Source organism: Apteryx rowi, unplaced genomic scaffold (genome assembly GCF_003343035.1).
Source record: "Apteryx rowi isolate R43461 unplaced genomic scaffold, aptRow1 scaffold_46, whole genome shotgun sequence".
NCBI lineage: Eukaryota > Metazoa > Chordata > Aves > Apterygiformes > Apterygidae > Apteryx > Apteryx rowi.
Window position 1 is genome coordinate 3,724,183 of NW_020450716.1, and position 17,577 is coordinate 3,741,759.

Consider the following 17,577-nt stretch of genomic DNA (forward strand, 5'->3'; position numbering starts at 1 on the left):
TTGAACTCTTCATGCAAAACAGAACCCACAATCTAGAAGATATATTGTCATTTTTACCCAGTTAAGCTTGCCTTCTTATGAGATGAAACCAGAAAGATCTCAATAATTTTGCTTTCTCTCATGACACAGATGCCTTTGGATTGCATTTTGGTGTGTACTGCCCTGTTGTCACAGCATGATTTTATACCTTGATTGGACCTGCAATACAAAAGTGGAAAAGCATCACTTCCATTCTGAGCCTATCATCCTTTCCAATCTTGTCTGTTCAGAGTAATCTCTGAACTCTTGCCACATGTGAAGCAGAATCTAGCATAGTGGATCCTTAGATCAGCTGGGGACTGTCAATACTATTTTAATGTAAATCAACATGTTCAAACAATTTCATCTATTGACCCCATGCAAGAGCAATACTCCTGTAAAACCCCCTTAAGTGCTTTCCAGTAACCCAAGCTAACTGGATTAGCTATAGCAGAAAACACATATACTGAGGTAGGAATGCACACATAGTATCAAAATCTGGCTTTCCTGTCTAGCTTGCAATTGTCTGCATCATCAAGCAAGCTAAGTCCAGGACGTGAGCAGCATTTTAGCCAGGAGCTGCGGACCAATGACTAAAGAAGCACTCACAGGTTGACTAGAGTGCTCCTTCTCATTATGCTACAAGGGAGATAAGCACAAATCTGGACAGGGTTGTGTAATTACTCCTGCTGTTACTAAGAGATTAATGTTCATCTTTAATATTCAGCCCTGTGAGCCCTATGAGGTTCACACTTCTGTGTTTCTGGTATAAATATCATTCTGTGCAAACCAGGTATGATCCTCAGGCTTCTCTCAACATGCCACTCACATTTTTCTTTGGCCAAATATCAGTATTGTTTGGCAAACACAGATATTATACTTTCATCAAACACTTTTCTATCCCTTATTTTCCAGTTGCTCAGGTTCCCACTGCTAAATAAGCAACTAGAAATTAAGTCCTTTAACATTCTGTCCTCTGCATGAACTTCTCAAAATTGTTTAAATTTTACCATCCCAGAATTTGACAAACATGTGCCTACAGATAAGCTGGGGATTTCCATTTGTACAGTAATAGATTTTGGCTGGTGAAAGGACAGCCAACTGCCAACAGCCAAACCTCTGACCTTTGGATGGTCCTTTAGCATGGCAATGTCTGTGCAGAATATAAACAGAGTAGACGAGTAGCTAAAAAAAGATCAAGGCCAAGACAAAGTCATGATTAGATCTCCAGTCCCAAATAGCTCCTGGTTAGAACAGAAACAGAGATGTTTTTAGTGATTTTTAGTGATAGTTTAATATAGATTCACACACACACACAGACATATATATATATGTATGCATGTATGTATGTATATATTTGTAATCTTTCTCACACACACAAACATATATACTCTAGCTTTAGTGAGCTTTTGGCTTAAAAAAATATAGCTGGCATAAGCTTCATTGAAGGTACTGTACCAACWCGGCAGTTCCAAAAATATTTTAAGATAACAGAAAGCAGCATTGCCACGAAAAGAGGTTGCTTCCCTGTCTTTCTTCATTCCTCCTTGCGCCAGCACAAGTTTTTGCACAGCTATGCAGTGAGAAAGCTGAAAGTTGACCAGGCTTCTTTTGGTTTAATTTTAATGTAAGATCAGTTCCCTAATCTGGTTCACTGTATGAGTACACAACTGTTTAGCAAAAGAGGATTTGAGTGGAGGGGAAGAGGAATGAAGAGGTGAAAACAAGCAGCCAGAGATGGGACTGCTTTTCTGGCAACTGTCCTGGCTTAAAATACTGGAACTGGAGTGTGGAATTATTGAACACCACTCACTTCCTTTATGAATCTGCAATATTATGAGTTAAACAAACATTGGGTAATTTTACTTCTCCAAACAAAAGATGCCTAAATTAAAGTGAACTGGATAGCTGAAGTGCTGAATAAGAAGAGTCTTTCATCCCCCAGGTTACTTACTTTAGTGGTACTAAAGTCACTGATGACCTAAAAGAAGCATCATGCAATACTGCAGTGCTTATTGTTGGCTTGCATGAGCTGACTTTGTTTTTTGCTCTAGTTCCAACACTACACAAGCTACATTCACCATATATAATCACTTGAGAGACTAATGAAATAACATCATTTTACTTACTGATGATTTAGAAAGGGAGGGTCACTTTCTGAGTAAGGATGAATGCTCACAAGTTTAAAATTCCACATTGCCAAGCAGTAATTACCCTGTGTTTAATTACTGAAATAACATTTGCTAAGGTACTAACTATGGTCTGTACTACTTTCAGTACAAAGGTACTGAAAATGAGTGCTTTGGAGAGGCTTTCCCTGAAAAATCTAAGAAAAGATTTCGGAAGTTCTGAAAAGATAAATACTCAGCCTTTCTTGTTATAGAGATGTTATAATGAATGCAAAAGTGAGAAATGTTTTTTAACAGTAAAAACCTATTTCTTTAACATCCTGCATACCATTGCCTTGAATCTTCTGTTATTTGTCTTGGTGAAGATCAAGTCAGGAAAATAACACCAGCGTATACCAATGAGCTCAGAAATTTTTTTTTTAATACAAAACATTACTATTTTGGGCATCATAGTCTAAGCTCAGTTTGGCATTCCACCTACAATGATGTAGTGTGGCAAGTGATAGGATCCTACAGGAAGAGTCATGGACTCCCTGGCTGAAGTTTGCAAAATTTCTAAGAAGCATTTTATCATTTAACCATTCTATTTCCTATCTGGAAAAAAAAAAGTACTCATGTAAGTGCCACAATAATAAGGTAGCTGCATCTAGTAATAGCACAGAGAATGGAAAACGTATGGCAAAAAAATGACAAAACTTTTAAGTGTTGATGAATCACTAGAAACTTGCCTGAGGTCATGTAGGCTATTAGTCATAGAGGAGAGAACTGAAACGCATCCTGCAGGTACTGATCAGCAGTCTAACCATTGAACCATCTTTCCTCTCTCTCCCTTACAATGAAAGCCTGTAACTAGAATGCATTGGACTACTGATATAACACCCCAGCCTTTTGCTCCCGGCTATGAAAAGTCTTCTGCATTGACTTTGGAGTCACTTCTCTGAGCTCCATGGCTAGGAACAGATTCCAGAACTTGCTTTACAAAAAACAACTCCTTGACTATAAAATAGGACAGGCATTTCCTTGTTCCCTAGCTGCACTTTGGTGCAGAGCRACAAAAGGTGTTACGCCCCTTATCCCAAGCCTGAGCACCTCCTTTTCTAGTGCCCAGACTTCTGGGTCACAATAGTCAGGGCTGAATAGGTTCCCTTGTCTGCTTCAAGTGTCATCTGCCCCTATGTAGCTCTTCTAGCAGAACTGCATGCAGATTTTTCAACGTGCATTCTTGGGTGCTTTATGTATAGCTTGCTTTGCATCATCACTCTTTTTTTATACAGTCATGATATGTTACAGGTTAAAGCTGGCTGAATTCTAAGAATTATAGGATGTACAACTTAATCAAGTGTTTTCTCTTGAGGTTGCTTAAGCAACAATATATACGCRCATCAAGCAGTTCCATTGATCTTTAGGCGGTCTATCAATGCTGCAGATGTGGAGCAACTCTGTCTCTGTTGGGTTACAGGCTCAGATACAGTGTGGCCTAAGCGCAGCTGAATCACTTCTAGAGCCTTGGAAGCTCTCATTTTGAAAAAGCATATTTGATTTTGTGTGACACAGAACCAAAGCTAATAAAACTAAAGCAACTCCCTACAGAAGCAGCTCCACTGTCTCAGAGGTAAAGGCACCAGGCAGTAATGTAGAGATATTCCAGTGTTGGACAACAGCTAATCTTGGTTGGACTTAAGCTGCCTACAGAGATGTTGAGGTGTGCCTCCAAAATACTCTTCAGCTTGTCCTGTAGCACACAGTCACTTGGCGTTACTCTGGATAATGGAGAGCTGACTGCACTTACTCTTCCCATCAGGACATTTTTTGTTCTTTTGAACAAGTCATGTATTAGGCCAAACACCAGACTGGAGTGTGCAAAGTTTTATGACTGGCTACTGCCATCAGTGATTATGATACCTCTTAACTCTATTTCTGGACTGTGTATCACTAAATGTAGTCAGAGACATGCCCAGGAGGCAAGATGCTGAACTAGATAGTGAGAGAAATATTCTGATGGAGCCAACATCAGCCACCACCACGATACTACTTATCACTTTACTACATGGACAATGTTCCTTAGGAAAACCACCATCACTCTGAGGCCCTTTTCAAAAAGAGGCAGTGGGCGTACAAATAGTACAATGAATGAAGAAACTTTATTTTACCTTCTTCAGAAAAATATGATTTGGAGGTCTTTTCTTTTTAAATAAAATGACATAAATGTAAGTCAGCTTAAATATTGTAGAAGTCAGATGTATCATCCATTTTGGTTTCATTTACATAAAGCAAAATACAAAGCCATAGGAAAAGCCAGTCATAATATAGTAGTCTCTAAATGCTACCCCTTCTATAACGCCGTATCCTCTTTCAGAAACTCAGAGGTCTTATCTGAGGAGAAGACTTTCAGTTAAGAGGGTTTCTGACTTGCGTAGCCTGCACTGCGAGGAGTGAAATGCATCAGCCTAGCTGGTGTTTTATGAGACCCGGATCTGAGGAAGCCCTTCCGGCAGAGAAACAAGGGCTCCGCCAGAGGGACCGCATCCTCCAAGGCGCCCACCGCAAACCCGGAGGAAAAGCGGCAACCAGACGCCGGGGGCCAAGGTCCGCCGCGGCCGTTAGGGCGCCCAACGGCTCCCCGCGCGCGGGCGGTCCGGCCCCGCCCCCGATCGACCTTCCCGGGGAGCAACTCCTCCCCCCTGGGGGGAGTCCCGCGCCCGTGGCGCGCGTGCGTACTCTCCCGTCGTCCCTGGCGCGTGGCGGTGGCTGGGCGGCCGGAGCAGAGCGAAGATGGCGCTGCACGTCCCCAAGGCCCCGGGCTTCGCCCAGATGCTCAAGGAGGGCGCGAAGGTGAGAGCGGCGCCGGGCGGGCGCTGCTCCCGCCTGCCSCGGGCCCCCTTCCCGACGGCGGCGGGGAGGGGGCGGTATGGCGGCGCGGGGAAGCTTCTGGAAGGCCGGCTGGGAGCGGCGGCCCACGCGCTCTGCGGGCGGGGCGGAGCGGGGGCCTGGTGCTCCCCGCCCGGCGGCGGAGGCTGCCGCTGCCCCCCTGCCGGCACCGCTCCCCAGAGTCCGCACCGCCTCTTGGCGTGCGGCTGGGGGGGAGAAGGGAGAGGGGCCTGGCGCACGCGGCCTTCTAGAAAGCTCGGGGGGGGGGGGCGCGATCGCCGGGGCCGCCCTGCCCGCGGCGGCGGGGCTCTCCGTGCCCGGGGGCGCTGCCGCTGCCTCTCGCCGCCCGCTGAGCCGCTCGGCGCCTTCTCGCTTCCCCGAGGGGCGCCCGGGGCCGCTAACTGCAGGCAGGTCGCGCCTCTTCCTGGTCGCCCTTGCTCTGCTTCGCCTGCGGCGCTGGCTCTGGCTAGCGAAGCGCTGCGTGTTCTCCTTTTGAGGATGCTTTCGGGAGGACGTTTGGTTCAGGGAGCCTTTGCGGGTGGCGGTCAGCGAAATGCGACCGGGCCCTAGAGCTGGAGCAGTTCTGAAGTGACCTGAGTGCTTACTCCATATATTCTTTGGTTGTTTTCTGTTCCTTTATTTGCAAGAAGGTACTGCAAAATAGCCAAGTATTTTCCATATAGTTATGCTTAACACTAAACGAATTTAATAAACATACGTTTTGACAGTCATCAAGAAATAAGCTTGATAGAACAGAAGCTTAGTTTGAGAAAGCTGGCAGAAAATAACCTTATTTTATTTTTTCTGAAAAAAAATATGAAACTTATGAATGCTGATGTTAATTGGATGGAAAGGGCWATTAGGCAACTCAGAAAGCCCTATATTTCCTTTTCAGAATCTTTTCTGGTGACAGGGAATAGCATACTTCAAAGGGGTAGGGGGAAGCAGAGAAGCAGAATAGCACAGATGCTGGTTCTTTAACATAACGTTCAAGGCCAGAACAGCAGGAGCTGTATTTCACAAAACAAGGAAGCACTTGGCCCCCTGAGGTGTTTTGTATTTGCAGAATACCTGCCTATACTTTTCTGTCCTCTCTGAAGGAAAGCGCACAGTACTGTTTCCCTGCTCATTAGGCTCTTTCTGCCCATTAGGCTCTTTCTGGGGATCCCTTCTTTTCATAAGGTTTCCAAATGGAAGCTGAGTTGATTAGTTTCTCAATCACAAATATTTCCCAAATCATTGTGATTTTTCATACCATACATGTATGTTTGAATACAGAACAGAGTTAATTGATCTCTGTGGAATACAGAGGTGTGAATAAAAAGTGTATGCTAAAACAGTACATTCACAAAACCTTGCCCCTTTGCAAGCTGGTAACATTTTTCTTTTTAGCATTATTCAGGACTTGAAGAAGCTGTTTACAGGAACATCCAGGCATGCAAAGAACTTGCTCAAACCACCCGTACAGCTTATGGACCAAATGGTAAATAAATTCTAACATCACTGTAATGTTTTTGAGAAAAATGATAATGTTCAAAGGCTAATCCTACTTTGAGGAAGAAGCAACTGTTTGTTTCTTGAAGAAACGCGTTGGACTTGCTATTAAGCTCTAAATACAGTTTTGGTGTATATAAAGATTACAGCTTTTGTTTAGTTGACTCTTAAGGTTTTTGTAGTATAACTGCCTTTGTCCGTCTTTGTACGATTACTCTGTCCTTTTTATTGTCTTACTGCTATGCTGAAGACCTACAAAATTAAAGGAGAGACAATAACTGGGTAGATAGTCCTAATGAACATAAGTGTACTGTGTTCGACAAACATACTAAAACAAAAGATATTCCCAGTATTGTTTAATTATATAATGTATGAGCATTTCTGAAGAGAAAACTGTTCATTCAGACATGAATGATTTCTTCCTAATGTAACACTCTCAAACCTAAATATGTTTTAGGTTCTCCTAAAAAGTTACAAAACAGGACTAACATTTTAATGCATAAGATATACCTAAAATATTCTGATTATGAAACGGTATCTGTATACAAAACCACATGCACTTTATAAACAATTTTTTTTTTTTTCTTTAGGAATGAACAAAATGGTTATCAATCATCTGGAGAAGCTTTTTGTTACAAATGATGCTGCTACTATCTTGAGAGAGCTGGAGGTAAGTTTTCTTATTTTGGAAGATTTCAGCTATGCTGAACTAGTGTTTCTTTTAGTATGGACCACTACAGTTCTGAATGTTAATAAGGAAATTTGCGTCAATCTGCCCAATGACCTACCTATGTCACTTTGTAAATCATCTAAGTTTTCACTGGATTTGAGTGTGTACAGTAAATGGACTATCTCCAGGTGAGAAATAGACTTCTTCTGTAAAGCAGCATTAAGCAGTTGCAGATGCTTAGTAATTGCCTCCTTTATTCTCCCAAACCGGTGTAGATTTAGAGAAGAGTATGTCTAAACAATACAATGTTTGGAAAACACTGAACGAAACAGCTGTTAATTGCCTGATACTGGCCCTTGCTATATTCTCCTTTTGGCTTAGAACATGGTAGTTGGAGTATGGTATATGGTAGTATGGTATGGAGCTGTAGCAGCATCCTTTTGTGAATTAAGTGATAGAAKAATTATGGAAAAACTGACCTGTCCTGACTTTTCTCTTACTATCATAATATCTAAGTTCTATGTCTAGGGGTAGAAATAGTATTCTAGAATAATAGCAAGAAAGCAATGCAAATGTGAAACTGTTTTCAGAGCGGTATTAAGTACATTTCCTTAATGTGTTGTGTTTGTATTCAGTATAAGTGGAAAAAATGTGCAAGTCTCAGTTCTTTAAAAATATCTGCAAAATAGTTAATCTAATGAGTCTTTCATGTGACTTTCTGGGATAAGATGGTAGGTACTCTAAATATATTCAAGAATAATGTATTTTTATTACACTTTGAAAGAGAAAACAATTTGATCTCTATGCAGATGGCAAAGTATTAGAATTAACACACAGTGTAGACCTCTAAAATTAGGCATATCTGAGCTCAGTTTGGAGGTCAAAATGTCAGGCTGCTTTCCTGTTGCAAAATTTGATTGTGAAGCCCTTGGATCTTGTCAAAATAGCAGAAAACAAGTAACAAGGGTGTGTAATTTATGTTGAAGAGGAATTGTTAAGTTCTGTGAAATTTTCATAGATGCAGTACTTCTGTTTACTATGGAAATTACCCAGTTAACTTAATCTGTACTGCGCTCTCTTGTGCATTCTTGGTATGTTTAGATATAACTTGAAATCAAAGAGTTTGTACATGAAGCATGGAAAAATCTAGAGCTGTAGTCCAAGTGGGATGTTAGCAGCTAAATTAAGACATGTAACTTCTTTTAAAGGTCCAGCATCCTGCTGCAAAAATGATTGTGATGGCTTCCCATATGCAAGAGCAAGAAGTTGGAGATGGAACAAACTTTGTCCTTGTGTTTGCTGGAGTCCTTCTGGAGTTAGCAGAGGACCTTCTGAGAATGGGATTATCAGTGTCAGAGGCAAGTTATTTTGTTATGATCGATGTAGCCTGAATTCAGACAGTTATTGGTCAGTATAATACTGTGATTCCTTCCAAACTGATTTTTAGATAAAAGATTTATGAAGAATAATAGTATATGTTTTGCTGTGTGTGATTGCATCAGTTGTAAGCTTTTTCATTTGTTAAAGTTTTATAGCCCTTTCAAGAGGAGATGTACACAGTATGAATGTATAGTGATGTGGTACAGTGAAATTCTGTTGCTTGCTGCACAGGTGATTGAAGGATATGAAAAAGCTTGCAAGAAAGCCCTAGAAATTCTTCCTGACTTGGTGTGCTGTTCTGCGAAGAACCTTCGAGATGTTGAAGAAGTGGCATCTTTGTTGCACACTTCGGTGATGAGTAAACAGTATGGCAATGAAAATTTTCTGGCAAAACTTATTGCGCAGGCCTGTGGTAAGTGGGCAAGACTGATGTGTGCATGCATTTAGAAAATGGTGTAGGTTGAGCTTTAATCATTACTAATATCTTCATATAAGCTGAAAAGGTGTGGTTAGTTTATCAGGTTAAATTAGGCTCTGAAATGAGTGTAACCTTTTTTTTCTCATGTTAATTGTTGTGGCTCAGATAAGGTCTATGTTTTCTAGTAAATGTTTGTAGAAATAGCTTACTACTAGATTTTTCTTTCAAGCAGAAACAGAGTCTTCATCTTTTTTGTCATTAGGAAGATGCATTACACTTCAGAGAAGCTGTTCACTAGTCGCAGCCACGGAACAATGAAAGCAAGAGTGTGTAGTTGTAATGAGTAGTGGATTTCTCATTTTAGACCTCAAGAAATAACCTTCATGTCTAGTTTAAGTGTTTCCTCAAAATATTCTGGGTCAGACTCAACCCTTGTTTAAATAGACGTTCAGACTTAATTTAACTGACTAGCTTGAATAAATGTGGCTTTCTGATTGTTATATTGTTAAAACAAAATTTCTGCTCATCTCTTGGTGCAAGTTTTTAATGGATTATAATTGCCTTAAATTTAAAGAGGTAGTCCAAATATTTGAATTCTAATACTCAGAAAGAACTCTATGCTTTGTTTATGGTGGAACCATTTTACTTCGTTAAGCAACACAAATTCTTCTTTTTTTTATTTTCAAACAGTTTCTATTCTCCCTGATTCTGGTCATTTCAATGTTGACAATATCAGAGTGTGCAAAATTGTGGTAAGTTGGGCACAGCTAGCTTTACTGTAGAATTAAGCTCAAAAGTTTAATGAAGGGAGTTAATTTTTAGACCTTTGAATTTTGAAACTGTCTATTCTAATCTCTGTTCAGTTGTAGCATGCATAATTAAGTTCTGGAAACTGATCCTTGTTTTAAAATACTTCAGAGTCCAGTAGTTAGTTTCAGGGACAGGAATCATGAACGTTGAGGGTTTAAATTAAATTGGATCTGTTAACTTAATTATACACTGGGATATTGATTTAGAAGCATTCACATGATTAGACCGCTACCGTTCCTCTAGCCTGCCTCTTAGTCTGATCTTACGCTGTTTTTGTCAATGGGGATATTAAGCCTTAATATGGCCTGTAGAATTGGACCAAATTTACATCTAATATGAATTTCCCCTGCCCATTTTTATTCCCTGCTAATAAATATGTAAAAAGTTGAGCACAGAAAGTGTATGTTGCAGGCTGTAATCAGTGCTCTCAGAGAACTTGTCTTAAGATGTGAAACCATAAGACAATGTTTGATGTTGCTGAATCAGCATAAGTCTCATCTGCTACAACAAAAACTTAATTGCTACATTCAGATGAATATAAGGACTGCTTCTTGCTAAGGATAGTGCAGCTTTCTGACAGTAAGTGTTCAGTAATGTGACTTTACTCCGTTCCCTCTCTCTTCTTTCAGGGTGCTGGTATCTCTGCTTCATCAGTACTGCATGGCATGGTTTTTAAAAAAGAAACTGAAGGAGATGTTACCTCTGTTAAAGATGCAAAGATAGCTGTGTATTCTTGCCCTTTTGATGGTATGATAACTGAAACTAAGGTATGCAGAAGCTCCAGATAAGTTTTGGATCTGTTTATGGTCATGTGCAGTTCTAAATCTCTTATTTTAGACTTAATCACCATGAGTCAAGAATATTTATATTTGAGTTACTTCTGTTAATCAGTTCATTAGTTTAAAAAAGTTCATAGAAATCTTCTGAGCTTACTTCACTTTATAGTTTACTTGTGAGCCAATTAAATGCAAAAATGTCTGAACCTTGGAGTTTTTTAGAAACGCTTGAACTGCCTTTCTTTGACTTTTGCTACTCCATTGCTTGGGAAAGGTAGCAATTCATAAAATAGGGTGGGTTGAGGTTACGAATATGTTGAGACTATGGTTTGTCATGTAAGTTATTTTTTTAAGTATGTATGTAGTTAATACTGAATTGATAATAGTGTATTTGTTTTGCTAGGGCACCGTACTTATAAAGAATGCTGAAGAGCTGATGAATTTCAGTAAGGGAGAAGAAAATCTGATGGACTTGCAAGTCAAAGCTATTGCTGATACTGGTGCAAATGTAATAGTAACAGGTGGCAAAGTGGCAGACATGGCACTTCATTATGCCAACAAATACAATCTTATGTTAGTCAGGTAAGTACTAAAACAGTGTAAAACGTTTTATCTATGAGGTTTATGAAATGTGCCTACCATATTGATTCTTGCCTCTCAAAATACTTTGAATGCAAAGTATTGGTGACCATTTGGATTTCTAGTGAAGCAAAACCTTAGCAGCAATTTGGTTGTGTTCATAGTTTGTGTTTCTTGATAGCACTTCACCTTTATATGATAACTAATTGGGGAGTAACTTATGTATGTTGTACTGTTAAAATGGTTTAAATGCCTTTCCAGCTCAACTGAAGTCATATGTATTAGAATTTGAGGATTTAGTAGAGAGATTATGTGGCCACAAAGGTAAGATGAGATTATACCATAACGGTTCTCTCCGGCCACAGTCTACATGTGATACTTTCCCAGTGATGTAAGATATGCTTCCCTGCGTTGCTAATGTATTGATGGATGGAAGAACAAATTCTTAATACTTTCCTATAATTTTTATGGGCCTTAAATCTTCTTAACTATAAATTAGGCATGTTTATACATCCTTGAAAAACATTCTGCAAAATGTCAGAGTTAAATTTTTGATGGCATCTCTTCCATCTTATGCAGAGAAGTGGTCTTTCTCTGTTGGAAACTACTTGATTGTTGGTGTCTGAAGAATTTGAACTTCTGGAAAGGGAACATGGTACTGTGATCTCATGCAAAACAGAGAAGGATTAGAAATCTAATACAGAGGTGTTGTAAGGATAAATTCAGGCATTGCACAGTGTAAGATGAACTTTGATTATTTCTGTGTAATTTAACTACTACAGCTAGAGAAAAATCTCTAGAATTCCTGAAAATATGTGATTATAACTGGAAAAAATACCTGAATGGATTTTGTAACTCGATGCCTTAAATTTTGATATCATGAATTTACAAAATGTTTCCAAGTTACAGAGAGAATATTGATTTGAATGTGTTAACATTTGTTCTGGAAACTTGTTGTTAAAAAGTGGTGGTTTTTTTTGTTTGTTTGTTTTTGTTTTTTTTTTTGAAGGTTGAACTCAAAATGGGATTTGAGGAGACTATGTAAAGCTGTTGGTGCAACAGCCCTACCCAGACTGGTATGCAATTTTCAAATGAGAAACAGAATAGAGAGAGCTATCAACATGTTCTTCTTTTGACTCTTTTTTTTTTTTTTTTTCTTTCCAGACTCCCCCTACTCTAGAAGAAATGGGTCACTGTGATAGTGTATATTTATCAGAGGTTGGGGATACGCAAGTTGTTGTGTTTAAGCATGGTATGTATGTTCTATAAAGTCCTAATGCTACTATTCTACAAGTACAATACTCATGAATGTTTTACATCTAACAAACTTGATTCAGTAATGAGCATGTCTTCCTTAACAGAAAAGGAGGATGGTGCCATATCTACCATACTCATTCGTGGATCTACAGACAATCTGATGGATGATATAGAGAGAGCAGTGGATGATGGTGTAAATACTTTCAAAGTACTCACAAGAGTAAGTAAACTGAACAGTTCAGTTGCCAAAACTGAGCTATGGATCAGTTTATTTGAGGCAAGTCTCCTGCTTGCTTTGCACTCATCACTTGATACAAAGGCAGGTATTTACGTTGTCAGTTTAGGAATGTCCTTGAGGCATAGAGAAGATTGTGTAGTATGATGCTGCCACCCGTGTGAATACGGTGTACATAAAAGATTGTGCCCAGCATGTACTGAACTCAGTTTTTCAGTTTATGAGGCAAGTCTTTGAAGATAAGTTCATTTCACCATTTTCTAACAGCAGTCAGGTCTTTGACCACTTCCGCAAACCTTCTGTAATGTTCCTTAGCTTTTCTGCTGTGGCTGGTTTCTAGGTATGTGGTTGGTTGTTTTTTGTTTTGCTGGGGATCAGGAGGAACTGACTGGTTGCAGACTATATTTCTAGTTCATGGGTGACAAGACTTACTTCCTCCCCATACCATTGATAGGTTTTATAAATAGAATAATTTAATTTTTCAGTGTTTTCTAATCAGCTTTTGTGAACTTGAGTGTGTGTTTTTTGTTTTTTTGGGGGGGGGTAAAAAGGAAAAGGTGTGTAATTAAGTGACATAAAAATTGTCATTTAACACTTAGTATCTTGTATGTGCCAACATGTGAGTATTGATTTAGAGAACAGAAGCAGACGTACATTGTGGTCTTGTGGTTGTCCTGATTTATGATGGTGACTTCTGTTTAAAAAGTTTGAAAGTTTGTGAATGAGTGCTGACTTGCCAAAAGATGCACAAAGTACTTACATTTTTAAAAATAAATGTGTGATACCTGTTGACATATTAAACTTAAAACAGTGTACAGTAGGTTGGTTTCCTACATGCTGTTTCCTGACTGTTTAACAGTTAAAGGAGAAGATCAGAAAGTCTAGGAATTTTATTCCTAGTAAGTCGTGAGTTAAAATGACTTAAAAACAAACAAACAAACAAAAAAACCAGCACTTCTGTTTTCTTTTTACGAAAGAAGCTATTTTTTATCAAAAGACATTTGGAATGAAAGAGCCAATTCTGGTGACAGCACTCTTAATGCTTATTTGTTCTGAAGTAGTGCTTAACAAATCTGTATGGGGTAAAGTTTTATTGTGTTCTTCTTGCTAGAGTATTTACATTCTAAAAGTAAAAGTAGTGTGCAGCTTTAAGAAATACATGGGACATTTTGTTCACAGGATAAGCGTCTTGTTCCTGGAGGTGGTGCAACAGAGATTGAATTAGCCAAACAGATCACATCTTATGGAGAGGTACCACATTTTTTCTTTTTTTAATTTATGTATATATATATAAAATACATTAAATGATATGCATATATATTACTATATTCTTAGATAGATTAAAAAAAAGTGTAAACATGCACACGTCCCTCCCTACCTTTCTGGTCCTCTTTGTGTTCATTTTAGAAAAGCTAAATGGTTTTCAACTTCACTTTAGACATGTCCTGGGCTTGACCAGTATGCCATCAAGAAGTTTGCTGAGGCATTTGAAGCCATTCCTCGAGCATTAGCAGAAAACTCTGGAGTGAAGGCTAACGAAGTCATCTCCAAACTTTATGCGGTGCATCAAGAAGGCAACAAAAATGTTGGATTTGATATTGAGGTAAATAGTCTCACACAGTACTTGGTGCTCAGAAACAAAGGATTATAAGTACTTCTCTCAGTAGGAAGCATTTCTAGATTAATTTAAAATTATCAGAGCTCTATCTTACACTGTCTAGAAGAATAACTTTTAAAAATTTCATCAGTAGGCAGTTAAAATCACTGTAGTATAGTGGCCTTATGTAGGAGGTAAATGAGAGATTGAACTGATACGGCAAAAAATAAGTTTTTAGTAATTACTTGTTTTGTCTTCCTGCAATGGATTAGAAATGAAGGTTTTTTTGAAAGAAGAAGACAAGATCAGAAAAGTTGTTTTGTTCTAAACACATAACTTTGAAAACCCAGTAAGTTATAGGTAGAAACATGAGAAAACTTTGCAAACCACTTTTTCTCGTCTGACAGGCTGAAGCTGCTGCTGTGAAGGATATGTTGGAAGCTGGTGTATTAGACACATACCTTGGAAAATGCTGGGGGATCAAGCTGGCTACAAATGCTGCAGTGACTGTTCTAAGAGTGGATCAGGTAAGCTTAAAAGTAATCTGGATGCTAAATTGAAACCTCTGCTTTAACTTGATATGCAGAACACTGATGCAAAATACTTGAATGTATTGTAAGTACATGGCATAAAACATAATGTTTGAAAACTCAGTTCTTCTGAAAAATGGTAGCGCTCTATTCAAAAACTTGTATTTTGGAATGGTGCAATGTTGCCACTTTCATAGAAGCACTATACATGCTGCATTTTTAAGATTTGGCAGTTGATAGCACTTGATACCACGTCCAGAAAGTTACCAAACTTTTCTAGGAATGAGATTTATCACAAGAAAATCCCATATGTTAYTTTTATGTGAAAATCCCATTTAATGGAGGTTATAATCTTACTGAGAAAAGTCTTAGATTGGTATGGTATTTTGTGAAATTTTAGCAAAAATATATTTGCATGTAAAATTTCTGTAGATTATTATGGCAAAAACAGCAGGCGGTCCAAAAGCCCTTAAACAAAAAGGACATTGGGATAAGGATGACTGGAAAGATGAACCTGAAAAATAGTATTCAGTAAGCTCTATTTCTCCAGCAGAGAAGTATATGTGTGTGAATGCGTGCATGAATATATTGACAATCACACAGCTGATCTGTACTTTTTAAGAGCACGTGTGCAACATTGCTGTCTTAAGAAATGTAACAATAAGTATACTTATTTGTGCCATTGCAAATGAATCTTATTTCTAAAACCAAGCTTTCACTGAAAGAAGGCCAAGTGCAGTTTTAGTGGTATGTTACTTGTAGTGTCACTGCAGCAAGTGCAACAAATGTACCTTTAACAAGGTGCGACTAGTGAACACTGCTTTAAAAGCATGATGTTTATAGACTCAGGAATTCAAAGCAACAGTGCTAATAATTCTTCTCATGCTTACTGTAGTATGCTTCATGTAAACCAGTAACTGGTTAGCTTAGTTGAGCATTACACTTTCCCTAGACTAACTGGTCTAAATTGCATGCAAAAATGAGGTAAAAGTTGTCTTTTTTTACTCTGCATCAGGGCTCAGCTTCTGCTATTTTCAAGATAAAATATCTAATTTATGAATCAATTAGGTGGATAATATTCAGAAACTGCATGGATTTAGTGAATGCTGTCAGCATCATATAGGGGGAAAAACCTGATTCTAACTCTACCTTTTCTATATTCCTGTTACCTTCAAGATCATCATGGCAAAACCAGCTGGTGGTCCTAAGCCTCCATCAGGAAAGAAAGACTGGGATGAAGACCAAAATGACTGAACAGCTTAACTGTACTTCTGAAGTGACATGGTCGTATGAGTTTTGTAATATTCCAGTTGGGGCCTGTCATGATGATGTTCTCCCTCACCTTTAAGTTATGAGACTATGTCCAGCAGAGTGCAGAACTTTGAATACTTCAATAAATGCACTTGTCATTACAAATGTGTTAACAGTCAGTTTCTTTGAGCTAAGCTTGATGTGATTGTTACTAAGTAGATGAACATGTGGGTCTTTGTATGGGGATGAAAGTAGGAGGGTGGGTGAGGAAGGTGGAATGTAGGCCTGCTGCAGAGAACTTCTGGAAATTTTTATTTATTATCCTGGACCTCATTGTGCTGTGACACTATGCTCCTTACTAATATTTGAGTGTACAAAGTCAAATGTGATGAAAGAAATAAGCATCGTAACAGGTCCATGCCTTTGTTCAGTTTTGTTACATGCATCTAATTCATCTTCACTCTTCCAGAGTTCCCATGCTCTCAAAATGTGACAGTGGTTAAATGCATCTTATTCTAACATCCACCGTTAAGCTGCCTTAAAAATAGCGTAGGGAAAAGTTAGCTATTGAGAAGTGTCAGGCACATCATACAGTGTGTTAGAATCTTTTAAATAAGCATAAGGGGAAATTTTGGAGTCCTATGTTAAGAATTTTTATGGACAAGTAAACAGCTTATGTGTCCTAAAGAAGTTTAAAGGGAGCTGCATTTGAAATTCAAGCCACTTTAATAATTAAGAAGTCTTTTTATTACTCTTGCCAGCACTATTCTGTTTCACAGCCAGAAGGGAGTGGAAGGCTAAATCAAGTCTGGAACTTACTTTCTTATGCCTAAATAAGGCTGCCATACAACAGCTACTCTACTGCTTGCTTTATATGCAGTTGCTGGTGTGGCTGAAAATTAAACTCAGCAATTTTTCAGAGGGATTGGCATACCAAATCAACTGCACAAGTGGTACTGCTGGCAACCTTAAGAGTAACAGGAACACATATGACTACCTGTTTTCTTAGCAGGTTTGTTGTGAAAAATACACTAAATGGAAGCAGTAAGTCAGGAAGAAGTTGCTTTTCAAGCATGCAGGAGCCATGATTTCATTTACGTAAAATGCCATGTGCAGTCTAGCCTGCAGGGAAGACAACTTTAAATTAGAAACTACAAACCACTTTAGGACTAGCTTTTTTTACCACTGCAGTATAGAAAGGCTAATCTGAGGTGCCTTTAGTGAAAGGAAAAGAGAAATTTGAGTCCTTAAGCTTGTCAAAATACCAGAGTAAGGTTCCTATGTCAAAGAATTCCTAGAGAACTTGCAACCTGAGTGCTTCTGTACTAGAACTAAAGGGTCAGGGGAAAGATAGCTGGTGCTGAATTTGTCTGGAAGAGAAGATGTGCAGGAAGAGACAGCTTCTTATGCTTAGAACTACATACAGATATGTAGCTGAGCTAGCTGTAGTTCAAGATTATAGCCAGTCTCTAAAGTGAGATTTGCTGACCAAAATTCATGAGCAGTTATAAGAAAGCAGTGGTTGCTTGCTCACACAAGGTACTCATTAATTAGAAACTCAAAGC

The 17,577-nt window shown here is 38.9% G+C and overlaps 1 protein-coding gene across 1 annotated transcript; it reads left to right on the top strand.

Moving 5' to 3' along the window:
* The first annotated feature begins 4,842 nt into the window (after positions 1 to 4,842).
* Positions 4,843 to 16,201, top strand: CCT8 (chaperonin containing TCP1 subunit 8). Its single transcript, XM_026077752.1, has 15 exons — positions 4,843 to 4,979; positions 6,408 to 6,498; positions 7,100 to 7,179; positions 8,388 to 8,537; positions 8,791 to 8,971; positions 9,668 to 9,729; positions 10,417 to 10,554; positions 10,967 to 11,145; positions 12,152 to 12,218; positions 12,307 to 12,394; positions 12,504 to 12,619; positions 13,814 to 13,885; positions 14,073 to 14,237; positions 14,639 to 14,758; positions 15,938 to 16,201. The coding sequence occupies exons 1-15, from the start codon at positions 4,920 to 4,922 to the stop codon at positions 16,013 to 16,015; spliced, it is 1,647 nt and encodes a 548-aa protein (XP_025933537.1). The 5' UTR covers positions 4,843 to 4,919; the 3' UTR covers positions 16,016 to 16,201.
* The last annotated feature ends 1,376 nt before the right edge of the window (positions 16,202 to 17,577 follow it).

Coding starts and splice junctions, on each gene's coding strand:
- CCT8 (XM_026077752.1), top strand. CDS start 4,920: ATGGCGCTGCACGTCCCCAAGGCCCCGGGCTTCGCCCAGATGCTCAAG. Junction 6,499..7,099: donor TACAGCTTATGGACCAAATG/GTAAATAAATTC, acceptor TTTTTTCTTTAG/GAATGAACAAAATGGTTATC. Junction 13,886..14,072: donor AGATCACATCTTATGGAGAG/GTACCACATTTT, acceptor ACTTCACTTTAG/ACATGTCCTGGGCTTGACCA.